The sequence below is a fragment of the Topomyia yanbarensis genome, chromosome 1, assembly GCF_030247195.1.
Source record: "Topomyia yanbarensis strain Yona2022 chromosome 1, ASM3024719v1, whole genome shotgun sequence".
NCBI classification, from domain to species: Eukaryota; Metazoa; Arthropoda; class Insecta; order Diptera; family Culicidae; genus Topomyia; species Topomyia yanbarensis.
The window spans coordinates 196,660,964-196,683,593 of record NC_080670.1 but is presented as its reverse complement, the minus strand read 5'-3'; the positions used below and the strand labels follow the sequence as shown (position 1 = coordinate 196,683,593).

Sequence of the window (22,630 nt, the reverse complement as noted above, 5' to 3'; positions counted from 1 at the left end):
CGGGATTTCGTGCGGAATTTCGTATGAAATTTCACGCATAATTTCGTGCGGAATTTCGTACAGTATTTCGCCCGGAATTTTGCACGAAATTTCGCGCGATATTTCGCACGGAATTTCACGCGGTATTTCGCGCGGAATTTCGTACGGATTTTCGCACACAATTTCGCACGGAATTTCGCGCGAAATTTCGCATGAAATTTTGCTCGGAACTTCGCACAGAATTTCGCACGGAATTTCAAACGGAATTTTGTCCGGAAGTTCGCGAGAAATTTCGCATGAAATTTCGCACGGAACTTCGCAAGGAATTGCGCACGAAATTTCGGGCGGAAGCTCGCACGGAATTTGGCACAAAATTTCGGGTTGCAACGAATAGTTACGAGCCAATCGTCACGGTCGTCATATACCTGGTTGTGCTTTGCTGTCCTGCCTTTCCCCCGGCAACCAGACGAGTAGGAGACAAAAGCTGATGTTTGACGTCATTTCAAAACTCAAGATGGCAACACGAGAGAGAGAATCTTCGCACGGAATGGTAAATCGCGTGCGCAGAACTCATTGGTAACATATCAATCGCTTTTTATTATTTATACGTTGGCTCTGTCAAGATCACGCATTGAGCCGCGTCAAATATAAGAAATTTTTAAAAAGTGGTCCCAAATTTGCCCTGATCGAAGTAGGCTAACGCACGTTGATAAAAAGGTACAGATAGCCGAACTTCGGTTTCCAACAAACAATCACGTGCCAATCGGCACGGTCGCCATATACCCGGTTGTGCTTTGCGGTTCAGCCTTTCCCCATCGCTACCATAATTAGATTAAAGCAAACATAAATTTATTTATCTGGGATCAGATGCTGTGGCTGTTGCTGCCACTGCTGGCTCCGAAGGAAACCCGACCGATCGGTTGTTGTGGCGATGGAACAAACAAGAATTCAATGGGCAATTCGTACCGGCGTATCGCGTTGTTCAGAATCGTTACTGTTCGATGGGGCTAATTCTGTTTTTCGGTGATCTTTGTTTAATGAATTACATCTTGAGCCGTTTCAGATTTATTACAAATATCTCGACTTCTGAGTAATAAAATAAATATGAGGAATTTCCGTTACTTTCTTTTGTAAAAGTAACCCAGCACCAGATTTGAATTTAAATGATTCGCTCACCAACAGCTATTTCAAACGCCTTCCCACGCACGGTAGTACTGTGTGATCTTATTTGTTAGCCCACAGTTTTCGCACCGATCTCCACTCAACTAAACACTCCCCCGCTTCGGTCTTCGCCCCTTTCCGTCGCGTACCCTTCGGCGGTTTAGACGTAGTTTGCACATTACTCGCATGTAGTACAATTTAGTAGTACTACATTCTACCATTCCGACGAGGATTGTTCCTTCTACCAATAGATGGGTAGTTCGTTAAGGTGCGGTAGACATTCAGGCGAAGTAAAAAGAGATTGTTAACACTTTGTTGTACATGGAAATGATCACACGGCAAAGATGATCGTCAATAGCGCGGTTCGCTCATTAACGGGACAGTGAAAATTTTTGTCAACCTGACCCTATTAACCATGATCGATTATGCGACCATTTCCGCCTGACTCAAAGCCCGCCACCAACTCATACATCAGCGTCATCGACGCCAACCAGCGAGTCCGAATGCGCACTTTAGAGCTACACAAGAGAGAGAGAGAGAGAGAGAGAGAGAGAGAGAGAGAGAGAGAGAGAGAGAGAGAGAGAGAGAGAGAGAGAGACAAGATCGCAAACGGCCCGCGCGCAAGATCCCATGATCGCGATTGTACGTCTAATGTGCTGCAGTTCCAAGCTTCCACGCCATCACGATCCACAAAGCTAACGGTACCCGACGACACGATCCTATATAGCCGATAGCCCTCTGCGGTCCAGCTAGGGTTCCCCTCCTTGAGCCCCGAGGGTGATCGAGTGTTTGCGCGCGTCATTCCCAATATGCAATTGCCATTCTCTGCAACAGCACTCTGGCGTCTTTCCGCCAGCGGGCCCGAAAGGGTGCCCCCCCCCCTTCACCGCATGCATATCTCACGGACAATTGCAAATAAATAATAATCATAATGAATAGAACAAAGCCCATCATCGCCTTGGGGCGTTTCTTCGCCATAAACCTTGCTGCGATCTAGCTACGGTTCGGGGTGATGTTTTCCTCGCGTGGCCTCGATACCTCCCTGCCCTATTTGTGTATAGTAGTAGGCGCTGAAGCAACCAACGGCAGCAGCAGCAGCAACAGCTGTGTGTAGTGGTCTATGATAAATGGGTTATCGGGGATAATTTACTCGACCTGAGCTGACCATCCGCGAGAACGCGGAAATGACGGTGCACACAATTCATGAGCCTCGCGAAACCAAGGGGACAAAAATGGATCCCAGCTTGGGGGGCAAGACGGGAAAGCAAAACTGTGCCACGACGAAGCTTACCCAGTCGGATGTGTGCTGTCGAGTTTTTTTCCCCCTGTTCGCTCTTCTCACAGGGTTCAGCCGGGAGAACCGTCGAAGGTTTCACGGTTTTGGATGGTTAAACTGTGTTAAAATATTGCTCAAGAACATAAAAGGGACAGAAATTTATTGCGACCTCGGTCGAACATATGTTTAAAGCGGGTCAGGTACCATTGGAACGTGAGTTCCATCCACCTCCCATAACTGCACCGACGTCCTCCAATTATAGTCATAAAGTGTGCATGTTCCTTCCGCAGTTCTCAGCCGTCAACCCGCGCCCAGCATCCTAGGTTTAAGTAGGTCAAACTGCGAGTCACCGCCGAAAAGAAACGGATCCGGATTCTCTCGGGACAAATACGTCACCTATCGGTATGCGAACCCCAATTTGGAGATACAGTCGCGGCGGACCCGCCAAACACCCCCCGGACCGGACCGGACTGGACAGCTACAACATTCCTGTCTCGCCCCATTTAACCTAAAATCAACCAAGCCGCCGCTCCTGGCGGCGGCGATCAACGGGCGCAGGCCTGCGACTATGTAACCAAACACAAAGTGTGTCACCTTGATCGTGTCGCGGTCCCGGGGCGAAAGCCAGTAGTAGTAGAGTGGCAGCAAATTGATGATGCGGTCGTTTACGTAATAAATTTACCACCGGCAATTTCCTGGACTTCCTTACAAGGCTCTACGAGTACGGCCATGTTTAGCCGCTCCGCCGGTGACAGCTAATGTAATGGTGATGCTTGTAGAATATATATAGTCACGGACATATTTTGTATGAGCTTTTCATCCATGCGGTTATGCGTCTGTCAAACCGCACAGCACAGCCAGCGCCCCGCACCGTCATGGCCTACTCTACTCCTCGGCTTTCAGTTTGATGCTAATGGTACTGTCATGTTTACTCTGGGTTGGACTCGAATTTGCATCCGACGGTGATGAGTTACACCGATACACTTCGAGTCCACTTCGAGCGGGTCCAGACGCGGCATCAAAGCTTTTAGTAATTTATTAAGTTCTCCCGGTCTTGTCGGATCACGCGAAACGAGTTCCGACCACACCGAGCAGAGCAATTAGTAACTTAATTAAACCCCGTTCCCCGGACGCTGAATAATTGCTAATATTAATGTCGCTTTTTTCATTTTTTTTCTTTTCGCTAGGATGCCAAAAAGGGAACGGAACTGGATTACGTGCTGGCCAACAGGAATCCTCTGCAGCAGAAGCCAGTTTATCTGGAGCTTTGGGTAGTATCCGTTACTCTTATTGCTGATAACGTTTAATTAACTCTACATTTAATTTCCAGGGTTCACCACTGTTCGCCATTCGACAGAAAATCGTCTCCCCGGAGATGACCGAGGGAACCATCTTCCTGCTGGGGCCACTGGACTTTGAACGTCAGGCGATGTATCACCTCACCGTACTGGCCAATGTAAGTTTGTGCCGCATTACTTCCAAAAAAAATCGTGTTAACCGTCGTGACAGCCACCCCGGCATTGGGTTCGTTCACCTTATTATTTAATTCGACACTCGAACCGAACCGATTACCGAATCGGAAGATGAATAAGAAGAACAAAAAAACGCAAGGAAACACGAAAACAAACCACCATCATCGTCATCATCATCATAATCACCATCGATTGAATGGACGCCGGTAACGTCGTCTACGCGCGTCGAATGTGGGTCAACGAACGTACTTTTAAATGGCCGAATGACCGGCGGAAAGCGAAATGCGCACAAAAACAATCTTTACCCCGAATCGAACTGTGTATGTACCTACTACACTACTGGGAGACGAAACGAACCAAAGACCAAAAAAAAACAACAACAACAACAACGAACTCTCACTTTCAGTTTCGACCAAGTTTTTGTTTTGGTCGCACCAGGCGGGCAGCCGTTCGCCGAAGGTATGCGCGACTCACGTTGGTTCGTGTTTGCGGTGATGACGATTGTTTGTGTGTGTGTCTTTAGATGTTTAGTTTGTTAGCTGCGGGTGTTAATGTTGGTCAATTAGCGCCTTGGAAGTTTAGCCGACAAACTGAACACCCCAGTGGGACAAAAAAAAGTAAATATTTGCATGGAATTAGGCAGACTAGAGCCGAGTGTAGTAGGCATAACTTTGAGGAATTTCACCCCTCTTCCCACATCGGACAAATCAGTACCTGAAGGTGTGAAAATGTGTGCTACACTGATTAAGATCTCGTGCGTGATTTGTAACTGATTACCATACGCAATGAAACGAAGACATGAGATGTTTGTGGTTTTGGTGGACTGTTTGCTTACAACGGGTTCAGGTTCTTCAAATTTACAACTCATGGATTCGGATAGGGTCCGAGTTCACCAAAAAAATATTTCCGTATTGATAGTATCACAATGACAACGAATTAGCGAGTTCGCGTTTTGGAACAGAAATGGAACACAACCATCTCTGTTCTCGCCTAGCTATGCTTAGCAATGAGAGATGATTCATCGAAATATATTTAAAGAATAGAACGGAGTTTGATAGAGTAATCCTGGAAGAGAAGATGTAAAACTAATTCAAGGTATGTACTATGTGAATTACATATCATCGCTTTAGAAAACGTATTTCAACATTTCTTTGTAGCTTTTAATGAGAATAAGACGATGCTAAGCAATCCACTGTTGCAGTCGAATAAATATCCATCCGCCGAACGAATTTTAGACAAGAAAGTTTAACAACTGGGATAATTCTTCAGTCCTGAAAAGGTTTCATTGCATTATTAAATTTATAGAAAAATTAAAATAAGATATAATGGCGGGCGGACACTGAGGATGATAAAGTGATAAGCGTGAATAGGGTACCTAATGGCGCAGACATTATCTGGTAAGTCAGAAACTACTTAATAGCCGATTTTTGAAGGTAGTAGATGACACGTTGAAATCGAAATCCGCAAACACTTCGTTGAATGTGGCAGACATGAAGCGAACTGGATCATGGCTACCATACAGGGAGTTCCTGTTTTCCAACAGCAAAAAGCTTCGTTGACGGAGTACACGTTCCGGTGCATAGATGTGGAGTTGGCCTAACAATCCTGGCGTATCTAACTCTCCTAGAAGAATCTTAGCGACAAAAACAGCTTGGGCTACTCTCCTTCTCGCTTCAAGCGTGTGTAGACTTGATAATCTACAGCGGTCTTCGTATGGCGGAAGATTAATAGGGTCCTGCCACGGAAGGCGTCTTAGTGCATAACGAACGAATTTTCTTTGAATTGCTTCAATTTTTGCTATCCATGTTGCTTGATACGGACACCATATTACGGAGTTAGATTCCAATATTGACCGTACCAATGTGCAGTAAAGTGAACGGAGACAGAGAGGGTCATTAAATTCATTAGAAATTTTAAACATGAATTCCATCTGACGGTTTGCCTTTTTAATAATATAGTCGAAATGAGGTCGAAAAGTGAGTGCAGAATCCAAAGTGACTCCAAGGTCACACACTTGTAGTACACGCTCAAGATGCTGTTCTCCAATACAGTAGTCGTATGAAATTGGTTTGTGCTTGCGATGATACGATATTACACTGCACTTATGAATGCTAATTGTAAGCAAGTTTAAGGAGCACCAGTCATTGAAAGTCTCCAAGCGCTGTTGTAAAGCTAAGCAATCCCTGATGCACTTGACGATCATGTATAATTTAGCATCATCAGCGTAGAATATACGACAACCGCGATGGTAATACTGTAGCTAGATCATTGATAAAGAGTGTGAAAAAGAGTGGGCCCAAATTACTTCCTTGAGGAACACCCGAGTTGTTCGAAAATGGGGCAGAGAACACACATCCAATTTTTACTACAAGTGTTCTATCTCTCAGATATGATTCGAGCCAACGAATCAGATCAAAAGACACTCCTATTAATTTCAACCGCTCCAGAAGTATTGCGTGATCAACTCTGTCAAATGCTGATTTCAAGTCGGTGTATACAGTGTCGATCTGAGCACCAGCGTCCATGTTACGCAAGCAGAATGAAGCAAACTGAGCGAGATTCGTGGAGGTTGATCTTTTTGGGATGAATCCATGTTGATCAGGAGAAATGTAGCTTTGACTGGATGCAGAGAGCACATCGTTCATTATGATCTCAAACACTGGAGCGGGCACACAACGATGTAATTTCTCTGTAATTTTCAACATTTCGTCGATCTCCCTTTTTTGAAACATAACTGACCTTTTCCAGCTGAAAGGATAACAACACTGCCTAAAGGAATTGTTGAATAGACGGCAAAATTAATGCATCCGTGCATTTCTTGAGAACACATGAAGGTATGCCATCAAGACCAGGAGTGACTGAATATTTTAGTTTGCTGATTGCAGCTGTAACCTGACGATCTGTAACAGTGAAGCTTCTCAAGGGACAAATATTTAATGGAGTGTCTACAAGCACGCGCAATTTGATCAGCAGATGAAATAGTTTCATTGAATGCGCTTTTAAAGTGGGTGGCGGATAGGTCACACTTCTCCGAAGCCAGACTAGCACTCTGCTCCTTCAAAAACATATCAGTAGGTAATCCGTTCTCTTTCTGCTTGGAGTTCACGAATTTCCAAAATTACGTGATTTACGGCTGTTCTGAAAACTGTACGGCTGTTCTGTATCGCCAAAAAGCTGACGAGAATAAATCCTATCATCTAGTCAAGTCTCGGTAAGAACAATTACGTCGTAATGAGAAGAAGAGATTGCTAGGAAAACTTCATCGATTTTTGTGCGTAGGCCTCGGACGTTCTGGTAATAAATCGTCAGTACACCATTCAAGTCTGCGTCAAGAGTCAATTCCTGAAATTCCTGCACATCATTCCAAAGATGATCGCCAGATAACCCATACTCCTGAGAGTTGTCATTATTTGAGAGACAAGCAGTTCCAGTCGAAGCTTCCGCAGGACATATACTGCTGCTAATGTTACCTGACGGAGTAACGCTACATGCTGATTGAACATTGATGTATGCAGGGCAAAAAGTTAGTGTCCCGGTGGTGGGAATCGAACATAAAACAGGCGAAGAAGGCAAATATGGTGCGGTTGGAGATTCGTATACATCGGAAATTAAGCAGCTGGACGCGCTCACGTCACTGAGTGAGCCACAGGAGATTCGGTGAGAGCACTTCTCACCAGTCTCACAGCATTGGTAGCGTTTTTGAACCGAAATTGATGAATTCCCTAAAAGACACGTCAACAGGCAAGGACAATGACCTGTGCGACAAAATTTTTTTCTTTTAGTTAGATCGAAGTGATGCATTCGACTACTTCCACGCAAAAAACTGAAGGCAAACAGTCGGAAAGTGCTTGTGCTTTCAGGGAGTCTCAGAAGATTTTTTCGGATGAGGATGGCCGGTGACTGACGAAGATATTCTTAATAGTCGAAACACGCTCTGTACATTTACATTCATGAACGTTATTTGACATTTTCACAAGCTCTCGGACACATCCCATTACAATGGATTGAGATTCCGTAATAAGCGCTTTGGAGTAATATGCTGCTGTAATAAGTCTTTTCCAGATTCCCTAGAAGTTCAATTAAATAAAGAATCTCCCTCGCTTTAGATTAAAGCTCTGTCTTCAAGCTGCTCAAACTGGTAATTATGGAATCTACTCAAGCCCATCTAAAGTGACTGTCAACATGGCTTCTCAACTGTCTGATAGTGTCTAATCTCTGCAGTCTTTCATAGAGACTGTACAATAGACCGGCAACAATTTTGACTTTTTTTTTTGGAACACTGGTAAATCAAACGGTACCTGGCTTCACATACCATTTGTCAAATATGAACTTTTTCGGAAAACTCCAGTTCACTCACAAGAGTTTTCAAGTTTGTAAGTGAAAATATATGAAAAATACGCAATAGAAACAGTAAATTCAGTACAGAATGCCAGTATCATCTTGTGCATCTCAAAAGCTGCAGACATATAGCTAAAGGTGTAAGGATCAACATTGCCAAAGACTGCAAATTGATCCGATTTTGCAGCGAAATGATATTGTAACATAAAGTTATGTGTTACCTTCTTTCTCGCACACGCTTAGAATAGGAAATTTCAAAAGAAAAGGTTGTGCTTCAAAGTTAAATAACTTTGTTGGGGAACCTTCAATCAATATGCAATTTTCAACTAAGCTGTTCGTTATAAAATAGGGTACGTGACCATAAGTTTTGAGGTATGCAGAGTTATGGTGGAATTTATTGGATTTTAAGTTTATATTTCTGAGTTTTCATATACATTACTATAGAAACTTGAAACCTCTTGTGGGTGAACTAGAGCTATCGGACAAAGCTTGCCTTTTGTATATGATTTGTGCATCCAATTACCATTTCAACTAGCAGTGTTCCGAAAAAAAATTGTTACTGTATAAAACGTCAGGCCCGGACCAATTCATTTACATCTTGTCTGCGTCTTTTCGTCTCGATTTACCACTCGCAAAACGAGTAGATTTGTATTCAATGGTAGTGTTCTGCAATGATTACGACCCTACCTTACAAACAGAGATAGTGGTTATCATTGGATATTGCCAGGCGCCCACATATATTGGTACACCAGGAAGCCACTTGAGTCCGATGATAATCCTGCTGTACTTCAATGATGTGCATTTAATGCTGAAGATTCCAGGAGTGTCATTCACGTATGATCTCAAAGTTTTTTTTATCTGATCCGTTCAATTTAAGATTGGAGATTTTCACGGAAGCAAGAACCGATTTTCACTCATCAATATCAGAAGCCCTTTGTAGACTCAGACACTCCTGTTGGGTGATATGCACCGTGATTTCGCTTGAAGCGGCTATGGAATAATCGGATCACAAGCACACAATAACTTGTGCACAAAAAAGCAATTTTCATCGCTATTTAAAGCGGTTTTGCTGCCACCTGGTGGTGAATCCACCTCGATGCGTTCGAGTTTTGGTCTAATAAACGACTGAAAAACTCGTTTGTCAGACAAATAAATAATGTTTTAATGGGAAAAAGTTATGAAAATGACAAAAATTGTCACTTCCCGCAAGTGACAGTGATTTTTTCGAAAGAAATCGAATTCGGCTCTTTAAAAAATCGATCTTGCAAAGAATTAAAAAAAATTATTCCTTAAAAAATTAATTCCTAGAAGCAAGCAGTTATTTAAAAAAATCGATTCCGCAATAAAATCGATTCTTCAACAAAATCGATTTTTCGAAATATCGATGCTTAAAAAACAATTCTTCGAAAAAATCGATTCTTAAAAACGGATTCTTCAAAAATACCGATTTTCAAAGAACTCGACTTTTAAAAAAAAATCTATTTTTAAATAAAAATTAATTCTTTAAAAAAAAATTTCAAAAAAATCATGAAAATGACAAAAATTGTCAGTTCTCGCAAGTAACAGTGATTTTTCGAAAAAAAAGTCGATCCTTTTAATGAATTGAAACTTCAAAAAAATCGACTCTTTAAAAAATCGATCTTGCAAAATAGTTAAAAAAATATTCCTTAAAAAATCGATTCTTAGAAGAAAGCGGTTATTTAAAAAAAATCTGTTCTGCAATGAAATCGATTCTTCAACAAAATCGATTCTTCGAAAAAATAGATTCTGAAATAAAATCAATTCTTCAAAATATCGATGCTTAAAAAAAACAATTCTTCGAAAAGATCGATTCTTAAAAAAACGGTTTCATCAAAAATACCGATTCTTCAAAGAAGTCGATTTAAAAAAATCTATTTTTCAATAAAAATAAATTCTTAAAAGATTTCTAAAAAAAATCGATTCTTCATGAAATCGATTTCTCAAAATAATTGATGCTTCAAAAATTCAATTCATAAAAAAAATCGATTCTTAAACAATCGTTTCATTAAAAGGATCAATTCTACAATATAAGCGATTCCTAAAAAATCCTTAAAAAATCGATTAATCGAAAAACCGATTCTTCCAAAAATCGATTCTTTAACTAAAATCAATTCTTTGAAGTGAATGTTTCTTCGGAAGAAATGGATTTTTGTGTAAAATCGATTTCTTAAAAAGAGGGATTCTTCGCAATAATTGAATCTTCAAACCATCGATTCTTGAAAGAAATCATTTTTTTTCAAGCAATCGATTCTTCGAAATAATCGATTCTTATAAAAATCGTTTCCAGAAAAACCAACTTTTCAAAAAAATCGATTCTCCAGAAAAATCTTTTTTTATTAAAATAATCGAATTTAAAAATAACCGATTTAAAAAAAAAATCGATTAACCAACAAAATCAAATCTTAAAAAAAATAGATTCTTCAAATTCGATATTTCAAAAACTCGATTGTTCAAAATATTGATCCTAGGAAACAAATCGATTCTTCGAAAAAATCGATTTTCCGAACATTCCATTCTTAAAAAGATCGATTCTGGAACTAAAATCGATTCTTTAAAGTAATCGATTCTTTTAAAAAATCTTCTAAGAAATCGATTTTCAAAAAAATTGTGTCTTAAAAGAATCGATTCTTTAAAAAAATCGATTCTCCAAACATTTTTGTTTTTCGATTATAGAGGGTTTAAACCTTAAAGTCATTCGCCTTTTCGGATTAGAAAAATCTTATGAAAATTTTTTAACCCTATGTGCGGGGTCGGGACTCGAACCCTGGTTCGCTGCGTACAAGGCAATCGATTTACCAACTACGCCCACCCCTTTTCAAACGTTCTATTCTTAAAAAAATCTAGTCTGAAACTAAAATCGATTCCGTAAAGTAATCGATTCTTTAAAAAATCTGCTTCAAAAATCGATTCTCCAAAAATCAAGCCGCCGATTTCTGAAAAAAAAGCAATACATTTGAAAAATCGATTCTCCAAAAAAATGGACTAGTCTAAAAAATCAATTTTTCAAAAAATCTTAAAGCGTAGATCCATAAAAAACGTTTCTTCAAATATCTAAATATCGAATCCTCGCCAAAATCGATTCTTAAAAAAATCGATCCTTAAAGAAATGATTCCTCGAAAAAAATCGAATCGTCAAAAATATCGATTCTCAAAAATCTAAAAAAAATTATTGTTAAAATTCTTCGATTCTTCAAAACAAATTGATTCTTTGATTCTTCAAAAAAATCGATTCTCAAAAAAATCAATTCCTGAAAAGAATCGATTCCTAAGAAAATGATTTAGAAAAAATCTCGTTTTTAGAAGCAATCGATCCTTAAAATAGTCGATTCTATCAAAAAATTGATGCTTGAAAAAAAATTGATTCTTCAAAATATCTATTCGTAAAAAAAATTGATTCTTCAAAAAAATACATTCTTCAAAAAAATTTATAAAAAACGATAGCTAAATTTTTTTAATAAAATTGATTCTTCAAAAATATCGGTTCTTCAAAAACAAACCGATTGCTTGATTCTTCAAAAAATCGATTAAATTAATCAATTCTCGAAAAAAATCGATTCCTAAGAAAATGATGCTAAAAAAATCTGTTAAAAAGTCGTTTTTAGAAGTAATCGATTCTTAAAAAAAAGTCAATTCTATGAAAAGATTGAAACTTAAAAAAATCGATTTTGAAACTAAAATCGATTCTTTAAAGTAATCGATTCTTTAAAAAAATCTACTTCGAAGGAATCGATTTTCAAAAAAAAGTAAAAAATCGATTCTTGGAAGAAATCGATTTTCCAAACATTTTTGTTTTTCGATTAAAGAGGTTTTAACCTTAAAGTCATTCGCCTCTTCGGATTAGAAAAATCTCTTATGAAAAATTTCTGATCCCATGTGCGGGATCGGGACTCGAACCCAGGCGCGCTGCGTACAAGGCATTCGATTTACCAACTACGCTATGCCCACCCCTTTTCCAAACATTCTATTCTTAAGAAAATCTAGTCTGAAACTAAAATCAATTCTTTAAAGTAATCGATTCTTTAAAAATCTGCTTCAAAAAATGGATTCTCCAAAAATCAAGCCGCCGATTTCTGAAAAAAGCAATTTATTTATTTATTTATCGCGCACATCAACAGGCCGCACCCGGGAAACAAGAGCCCCAGACAAGTTATATTCCAACTCAATGGGATCTTTTTTTCTGGAAAACGATATCACAGAGCAATACTTTTAAAAAATCGATTCTCCAAGAAAATGGACTAGCTTAAAAAATCAATTTTTCAAAAAATCATAAAAAACGTTTCTTCAAATATCTTTCGATTCTATTAAAACGGTTGTTAAATTTTTTTAATGAAATTGATTCTTCAAAAATATCGATTCTTTGATTCTTCAAAACAAATGGATTTCTTGATTCTTAAAAAGAATCGATTTCTTAAAAAAAATCAATTCTCGAAAAAATCAATTCCTGAAAAGAAGCGATTCATAAAAAATGACTCAAAAAATCTTTGAAAAAGTCGTTTTAGGAAGTAATCGATCCTTAAAAAAGTCGATTCTATGAAAAAATTGTTACTTGAAAAAGAAAACGACTTTTCAAAATATCCATTTGTATAAAAATTGATTCTTAAAAAAATAGATTATTCTAGAAATCTATAAAAAACGATAGTTAATTTTTTTAATAAAATTGATTCTTCAAAAATATCGAATTTTCGATTCTTCAAAACAAATCGATTCTTTTATTCCTCAAAAATCGGTTCCTTAAATTAATCAATTCTCGAAAAAAATTGACTTCGAAGAATTCGATTCCAAAAAATAATTGATTCATAAGAAAATTATTCAAAAATTGATGCTTAAAAAATCGATTCTTCAAAATATCTATTCGTAAAAAAGCCGGTTTTTCCAAAAAATAGATTTTATAATAAAATACTAAATCCAATAAGATTGATTCTTCAAAAAAAAAATCGCTTCTCCAAAAAAATCGATTCTTTAATAAATCTATTCTCAACGGATATAATTCTTCTAAAAAGATCGATTCTTCAAAAGAAATTGATTAATCGAAAAAACAATTGAAAAAAATCGCTTCTTTTAAACAAAATCGATTCTCCACAAGGAACCGTTTCTTCAAAGAGCAATTGTTTCTTTAAAAAATCGATTCCCCAAAATAATCGTCGATTCTTCAAAGAAAGTCTATGCTTCAAAATAAACGATTTCCAAGAAAATAAATTCTTAAAAAAACGAATTCTTCAAAAAAATCTATTCTTAAAAATATCGATTCATCGATTTAAAAAAAATCGATTTTTTGATTCTTTAAAAAAATCGCTTCTTAAAAAAATTACTTCTCGAAGAAATCGACTTCGAAAAAATGGATCCCTAAAAAGAATCGATTCTTTAGGAAACGATTCTTCAAAAAATCTATAAAATAAAGTCGTTTTTAGAAGTAGTCGATACTTAAAAAAATCGATTCTATGAATAAATTGATTCTTTTAAAAAGAAATTGATTCTTCACAATATCGATTCTTAAAAAGTCGGTTTGTCAAAGAAATCGATACTTTGAAAAGAATAAAATAGATTCTTTAATAAAATAATAATTGCTCAATTGCTCAATTATGAAACGGATGTAAATGTAAGCATTTTGATTTTATGGCTCTCAGAAGAAACTATCGTTTATATGCGCTCGGACCAACCCTACATTAATCACAATCACAAACTGCAACCCGCCGCGGATCAAAGCAAGCGCCTCGCGAAAGCTGGCCAGAAAAGTTGTTTTCGTTTAAATTTTATTGCGCCGTGTCAGAACTGATCCCCGCTTGCAATCAGCGGATTGACCAAACGCCAAATAATCAGCCTGACCCGACGCGACCGACGACGGTCGCAAGGACGGCCGAATGGGACCGGATTAACCACCCAGCGCACACGCGCCTTGTGTGGTCCATACGGTTCGGGGTCCGATTTGTGCTTTATTACCTACCCGCCGCAGTCGCATATTTGCCAAACGTTTGAAATTTGCAATTGGTATATGTATGGCACTTTGTTTACCTTTTGCCGCGTATGACTTATGGGCGCATGGTTGATTTGATTGGTTGTCGTCCCGGCCGATCGCGAAACAGGGTTGGTTGTCTGTTTTTTTTTTCACTGGGCCAAATGTGTTCCGTTCTGCTTACGGTCAACTTTGGGTCCAATCGAAATTAAGCTGTTGTTGCAGTTCTACTTTGTTCCTTTTTGAGATTTATGACGTTTTTTTCAGGCATACTGAGACCTCGTGTTTTTGCGGTGATTTACTCAGACCTACAAATCAATTTTTTTGCCGACAAAATCGATGAACAAAGGAATGGTATTTCTTCAAATTTAAATGACTAAACCATAAAAACGGTTCAATAGTAACGCAGTTGGAGGCGTCTCTAAAGTGATCCGAGGTTCCAGTGTTTTGAAAATTAGTTGTTAAAGTTTCTAACCCATGTGGCGGAAACCATTGTCAAGGAAGACCGATAAATTCAAACAAGTCTGCAGTTTTTAAGGTTGGAAATGTATACTGTCACATTTAGAAAGTACGAGAACAATAAAAGAATAATTTTCTTCTTAATTAAATGACGAAGTAGTAAGTATGGCAATTTATATAAGAAACTTGAAATGTGCCACCTCAACTCGCAAACCTGAACTGGCTGGCGCCAACAGGTCGTTGATCCTCCCGGAGGTGCGAAGCCGGCACCAATTACGCAAATCAACAAAATCTGGAACCGTCGTCAATTCCTATAAACACCGATACGATCCGATACGAGAGACCATAAAATCAATAAAGTACGACGATCAGCATAAATTTGCATCGCGTTCACTTTGAATAATCGCCGACCGCGCCAATCGTGATCGATCTGTGATCGAATCGTTTATGGCTATAATCGTTCGCGGTCTGGTTCTAGATCACAACACAATAGTATTACTGTAGCAGGGAAAAAAAAAGAGTTATGAAACCTTAATTAATGATCTGTCAGTCGCGCGCCAATTCTCGTTACTACGGTACGAGGTCACGTTCGCGGCGTCGACAGTCGTTCCACGTTTTAACATATGGACTTGTTTCGCTAATGCGTTTTAATTAAGATTTATCGATCGATTAACTGAGTTCTTGATTGTTGTCTATCTCCATCTGCATGTGTATATCGATAGGACGCCTACGCGGAACCAGGTCAGGACTCGCGCAACATCGCCGGACTGGAGGTGGTCATCATCGTGGAGGATGTGCAGGATGTTCCGCCAGTGTTCACGGTGGCGCCACCCGTCACCCGACTGCCGCCGGGATTAATCCCCGGCGATAAGGTTCGTATTATGACAAACTTGAGGTTAAACTATTTCTAATTTATTTTCCTGCGTTCAATTTTAGGTCCTCCAAGTTCACGCCGAGGATGGCGACAAGGGCGTACCGAGGGAGATCCGCTACGGACTAGTTTCCGAGGGAAACCCATTCACGTCGTTCTTCGAAATCAATGAAACTAGTGGTGAGTGGTTTGTTCTATTATAGATTCTCCCATAGACGGTAGGATAGCGTGACAATGAATAATCGCCTCCCCCTCAACGCACACAAAGAGTGACAGTAATTACCTTTCGCTTCCTCAACAGGCGAAGTCTCCCTCCTTCGCCCGCTGGACGACATTCTGGCACTCACGCACGTCGGCGACCCGGTCCTGCTGACCGTAATTGCCGAAGAGGTCAAGGTCGCCCGCGATGAACCTCCGGCCATGGCAACGACCGTACAGCTGGCGTTTTTCCTGCCCGAAAGAAGCAATTCACCGCCATACTTTGAAAATGACCAGTAAGTACAATAGCCTGTGGCAATACTTGACACGCAATGACAGTAATGATGAACTTGAAAAGTTCCCAACGCGTTCACATTTAACTAATGAGACTATCTTATCTATAGCTACGTCACCCGGTTGGAGGAGAATGCCGCCCCCGGAATGACACTGTCCTTCACCGATCCCTATACACCACGCGTGATGGACGACGACGCGGGGAAGAACGGAGTTTTCTCACTAACCCTGATTGGCAACAACGGAACCTTCGAAATATCACCGAACGTGGCCGAAGGACACGCCAATTTTGTGATACGCGTCCGGGATAACTCGCTGCTGGACTATGAAGCCGTTGAGTATGTTCACTTCCAGGTAAAGTACCCTTAAAACACAAATATCTCTAAGGAGCCAGTTGATTAATCCCGTCTGAATCCGTAGATCCTCGCCCAGGAGCTAGGTCCAGCGACGAACCTGTCCACCTCGGTGAACGTAACTGTCTATCTCTCGGACACCAACGATAATCCACCGGTGTTCGAGCAGAGCGATTACATCGTGGACCTCCCGGAGAACATGACCGCTGGGACCCGGGTGGTGCAGGTACATGCCACCGACGTCGATACCGGTTTGGGTGGTAAAATCCGCTATACTCACATTCTGGGACCGCAAAACACCTCACTCAATCTGGATCCAATTTCGGGAGTCATTACCGTAGCCACCAACAACCACGGTTTCGATCGGGAAGCTATGCCCGAGTACCACCTCTACGTGGAAGCTCGCGATGACGATGGGATCGGTAACCGAGCGCAGGTTCTGCTCATCATTCGTCTGATAGACGTCAACGATGAAACGCCGATCTTCGAGAAAAGTTTGTACGAGTTCATTCTCTCGCCGAGTCTGCGAAACTTTACCGTGCCAGCGTATATCAAAGCGATCGACGGGGATGCCGAGGCACCCAACAACGAAGTCCGCTACGAACTGATCTACGGTAACTACGAAAACAAATTTGAACTCCACCCGATCACGGGTGAGCTCAAGCTCACCTCAGCTCTGATCCGGAGAAGTAAAAACACTCGCCAGAAACGTCAAGCTAGTCAGCATTCTATCGCCACTGCCACGGCCACCAACACCGGAACTGGAACCGGATCCGGAACCGAATCGGACATGTTTGTCTTGACGGCCAGGGCCTTTGATCTGGGTGTTCCGGTTCGATTTTCCACCACCACTATCCGGGTGTACCCACCGGAGAGTCGAACGCGAACGATGACTTTCATCGTACCGGGACACGACCCGGACCGGGCACGGGTTCAGGAAACGCTGGCCGATGTAACCGGTGGTCGGGTCATCATACAGGAGATTCGACCGTACAGTGGGACGGTTCCCGGTGCCACCGATATCGGTGGGAATAGTAAGGATCGTAGTGTGGTTTTGGCCACCATTCTATACGATGGTGATTCCGTGGTCGATATCGGCCGGATTCAGCAGAGACTGTCCGCGAACGGTACCGTGACCAGTAGTCTCAGCCAGGACGAGCGGAGTGCGGTGAGTGTTTTGAATGGAGTTTAGTGTGAAAGCTGAGTTATTGATTTTTTTTTCATTTTAGATCCTCTACAAAGCGGAAAACCGAGTGCTATTCTGGTTGTTAATCTTCCTAGCCATACTACTAGCGCTGGGCATACTGACGCTGTTGCTGTGCTGCATCTGTCCCTGGTGTCCGCTGTATGCCGCCACGAGGTAAGTCCGACTGGCAGTAGTAAAAGTTTTAATCTTTTCCGCTCTGAACGTCACCTGTTTCCGAACAGGCGCGTGCGGATGAAATTTTTGATCTCTTCCTCACTAATTTCAGTACTGTTGAAACATTCTCCTATTAATTTTCCACCTTCCACTGCACTAACCAAGAAGCATTGCACGTATCCACACGCCGCGCCCTGCCGTAGATTGAATTGCTATATATGATTACTATACGTTCGTTAAGGTGTGTGGGGATCGAAAAACAAAATTGTTCAACGTATGGTAATCATAATATAGGGTTTGAATAGGCATGATTAGAGTATTTAGAAGTATCCATCGTTTAAATGTTTTTATTTAAAAATAATTTGAGGCAATGTTTTTCAGCCTCCATGGTCTAAGCCCTTTAACTTTTTTTGGTGTGCACGAGTTTTCCCCCCTTTTTCAATACAATTTCGTCATGGAGCATATAATCCCCACTAGTCTAAAGGGCAGTGGGTCTCGCCGAACTGATGAATCCGGTATCATTTCCGACTCGGTTGATGGATTATTTCGCAGTAGGCGTCACTTCTTAGGTGAGTCAGTAATAAATCAAAATATCTAAAATGATCTAGTTTTGAAGAATTACAGTATTTGTAGCGTTTTTCCAGCAACCAAAGTGTTCCTTTGTTTTCTTTTTTTTTTCAGATATTCGTGTTCCGGTCAAGAGGGTTGCTCTCCTGGTGTCGCAATCCTCCAGTTTCTTTGATTGTTCTACGACTGAAACCACCACTGAAACAGTCTCTGAACCAGCATCGACTGTCTGTGAAATCTTGTGTATTATTTCGTTTCGATGGAAACGCTGCTGAAAGATGAACTTGCAGTCGAGAAATACTCCAAAGTCGAGGTCCGAATTTCCTCAAGGCTATACCTTAAATGTGATGGTCTATACTTTCTGGCGAACATTTGTTAAGACTGCGCATCATGCGAATCCACTCACACCATTGCGATGCATTTGAAGCAGACGTCAATGCTGCCGTTCGATTTTTCAAAAGACCCTTCACATTATCTGCAGTTTCGGGAAGCTGTCGTTGAAATGAAGTAGGAACATTAGTAGCGCAAGTGAGTACCCTGCGCAATTCTAGGAATAACTGAAAAACGCGAGGAAATGTCAATGGTTCCAATGTTGAGACTACGTTCAACGAGGTAGGATTCAAACCGAAAATCTAAACCGTTTGGCGACAGCTGTGCAGCTATGAAAAACGACCATATTGCGTACACCAGTTCGACGTTGGTCTACAGGAAGTCCACACATTTTGAAACAAACTTTTGGAAGTTATTAAACCGCTACACAAGTACTAAGATGAAGGTAAACAGGACGCCTGTGTCTTACGTACCAAACACATTATTCAGCGGTCTTCAGACCGACGCTAGCTGCACTTGGTTATCTGCGGCTTTAGACAAGAATAACCACGTCATTACTGCTGCAAAGATGGATAGACTTGGCTTCGATTCCGATGTGATTCACTGGACCCAATCAGATCTCAGCAACCGACTTCTTTCCGTTAAGATATGTGTACTGTTTCCGAAGAGTTCTAAACCCCATGCAGAGTTCCACAAGGCAGCCATCTCGGTCCACTGATTTTTCTGCTGTACTTCAACAATGTCAATTTTGCTCTGGAAGGTGCAATGTTCATCGAATTCACTCAGTTCAGCATAGTTTTATTCGATTTGCCCTCCACCGACTGCCGTGCAATAACCCACATCCGCCGTCAAGGTACGAAAGTCATGGGCTTCTCATTGGACTCAGCACATTATAAGTGCGATAGAACTTGTCACGTGCTATGGTGGTGTTTTTTTGACCTGTAGTGTATTGGCACTGTGTGGGACTCACGACTCACGTTCGCCACTACAAACAATCTTTACTTTTTACGCCCTTCTTCCCCTCTGAACTACAACAAGCTATTACTTCGTGGGGGGATCGTTGTGCTTTCGTCGCTCCTCTTTCTTCTGCTCTATCTCGGAGCCTCATGTGGTTCATAGAGTGGCTCGACCTATGAGCTTTGATTTGACCCTTGACTCTTCTCTCACTTTCTGTCTCCATCTATTACGTCGCCGTTTAGCTCTCGTCCCCGTGAAAATTTCCCCCGACACCGATACCCGCTTCCTTGAGCCATTTAGCTACCAGCATTATCGAGATCAACTCGGATATTATCCTACTCTGACTGAAAGTTCCCCGGCAACGGAATTTCTCTCGGTACCGGTGTTTGTTTCGTGAGCCAATTAGCTCCCCTATTTCGTCACGATTCTGTCGGGTAATCCACGGCGGGGAATCTACCCTACCGTGAATTACCAGGCGGTAGATTGCTCCCGATGTACCTTTTTGTGAACCATTTAGCTTCCCGCTCCGTCTACTCGGTCTAATCCCCGGCGGTGGATCTAGCCTACTCACGAGCTACCCGTCAGGGGGTGTCGAGGTTGGTCCGGCAATTCCGGTGAAGGCCGGCGTCCGGTTCACTGGCGCCCCGACGACTCAAACCCGGTGCTATGTCGCGTACTACTCAACTGGTCCCCGGCAATTGGCATAGTCTACACCGTCGGAGAGTTCCTCGGCAGCGGAATTTCTCCCGAAACCCAATTTGTGGTTTCTAGCCAATGGTGCAACTTTGTTGGTCCCTTCGCCACTTCCTCTGCAGGTCGGGGAGTATACTCGCAACCATTTTGTTGACAGCGTCCCAGATATGCTAAAGCATTCAAATACCACGTGTTCCGGTGTCTCTTGCACGTCCACACACTCCGGCCAAAGGGGTAACGAAGCATGTCCAAACCGATGCAGGTATTTCCGGAATCATCCGTGCCCGGACAAAAACAGCGTCAAATGGAAGTTCTCCTCTCCATGTTTCCTATGTAACCAATCAGATACATTTGGAATGAGTCGGTGGGTTCACCTTCCTTTATCAGCGTTATCCCACTCTTGCTGCCATTTGGCCAACGAGTCCGCTCGGAGCAGTCTCGGTGCATTACGTGCATTTCTCCGCTGGTAGCATTTCACGTCCTCAGCTAGAGTGATGCAGATGGGAATCATCCCGGCAATACCGCATACCGCCTCCGACGATATCGTTCTGTAGGCACTCGCGACACGAACAGCCATTAGGCGAAAAGTGCTTGCCAACTTCGTTCTGTTCTGCTTTGAGTTCAGTGCAGCAGGCCAGGCCAATACGCCATATCTCAGTATTGAGTCTGAGACACCCACCAGGAGACGTCTCGTGCTGCCTCTTGCTCCTCCGTGATTCGGCATGATCCTTACCAATGCGTTAGTTGTCCTCGCAGCCTTCTCACATACATAGTCGACATGGTTGTTGTAATTTAACCGATCGTCGACCATCACACCCAGCTGCTTCAGCGCCCGCATCGATGGGATGGATTGTCCCCTGACGCTGATCTCGACACGCTGGATTTTTTTACAGTTGCTGACCAGCACTTCCTCGGTCTTGTGGTGACTTGACGTCAGCCATCCAGGTTTCCACGATGCCTATTGTCTCTTCCGTCAACATCTCCACCTCCTTAAGGGTCTCGCCGGTTATCGTCAGGACAACATCATCTGCAAAGTCGACGATCTCAACTCCCCTGGGCAGTTCCAGTGTTAAAACTCCGTTGTATATTATATTCCAGAGCGTTGGGCCGAGTATGGATGTACTCCCGCCGTGACCCTAATCGACCTCGGCCCCAGGTTCGTCTCGTAGACCAGTACTTGGTTCTGGAAGTAACTTTTCAGAATCTTGCACAGATGGTCCGGAACCCACATTCTGTGTAGCGCTACGGCGACAGCCTCTCAGCTAGCGCTGTTTAACACGTTCTTCACGTCAATCGTTACTACGTCGCAGTAGCGATTACTCCTTCTCATTTTCTTCGATGCTTTCTTCGCGCTCGCGTTGACTGTGCGGATGACGTCCACCGTCGGTATCCCTTTCCGGAACCCGAACTGCCTCTGCGATAGTCCGTTCTCACTTTCAGCGTAGGTCGTCAGCCTATTGAAGGTGATCCTTTCCGGGATCTTACCAAGAGTATCAGGCTAGCATATAGGCCAATACGATGCTGGATCTCTTGGTGGTTTTGGCAGCAACACCAGTTTCTGTATCTTCCATCTATCCGGGAAATAGCCATCGTCCTGGCATTTCTGTAGGACTATCCTGAACATGTCCGGAAACGCCAGGATCGCAGTGTTCAGTGCCAAGTTGGGGATACCATCCAGTCCAGGAGCTTTCTTCCCTTTCAGCCCTTTAGCCACAATAAGGAGCTCGTCGTTGGAAACTCGATTGTCACCAGCATTTCCACCATCTGCATCAACGTACGGTGTAGGCGGCCATGCGGTTGGATCGTGCTTCGGGAAAAGACCCTCCACGATAATTTTCAGTTTGTCGGCGCACACTTCGACTGGCGTCTTTGGACCCTTGATTCTGGCCATAACGACGCGGTAAGCATTGCCCCAGGGGTTGGCGTCTACTTCTCTGCACAGCTCCTTGTAGCAGATGGACTTGCTTAGCATTATCTCGTGTTTAACAGCGACCCTGGCCCCTGGAATGTTATCTTGCACTCCTCTCTGACTGCCTCAGATCTTGCTCTCTGGCGTCTTCTGGCTTTTAGGCAGACAGCCCGGAGGATGCTGAGCCTATCGCTCCACCAGTACGCCGGACGCCGGTAGTTCCTCTGGTCCACATTCCTCGGCATTGATACATCACATACCCTCGCTACTGTTTCCGACAGCTCATCGGCACTCGGAGTTGGAATGACGCAATCCGCACGAAGTGCTTCCACAAAAAGATCGTTGTCGAAGTCCTTTATTGAATGCGTTCTTCACGTCAAATGTCACTAACGCACAGTATCGAATGCTTCGCCTTTCCGCCTTGGATCGCTATCTCGGCAGT

The 22,630-nt window shown here is 42.2% G+C and overlaps 1 protein-coding gene across 2 annotated transcripts in view; it reads left to right on the top strand.

Moving 5' to 3' along the window:
- The window catches only part of LOC131686759 (cadherin-86C-like), a 385,841-nt gene that overhangs the window by 354,199 nt on the left and 9,012 nt on the right, over positions 1-22,630 (top strand). For both annotated transcript variants that reach the window (XM_058970741.1, XM_058970731.1), the window contains 8 exons: positions 3,604-3,687; positions 3,747-3,872; positions 15,379-15,528; positions 15,593-15,707; positions 15,829-16,021; positions 16,130-16,373; positions 16,440-17,540; positions 17,602-17,732. In XM_058970741.1, the coding sequence (XP_058826724.1) occupies positions 3,604-3,687; positions 3,747-3,872; positions 15,379-15,528; positions 15,593-15,707; positions 15,829-16,021; positions 16,130-16,373; positions 16,440-17,540; positions 17,602-17,732 (2,144 nt within the window). The remainder of the gene's footprint in view (positions 1-3,603; positions 3,688-3,746; positions 3,873-15,378; positions 15,529-15,592; positions 15,708-15,828; positions 16,022-16,129; positions 16,374-16,439; positions 17,541-17,601; positions 17,733-22,630) is intronic.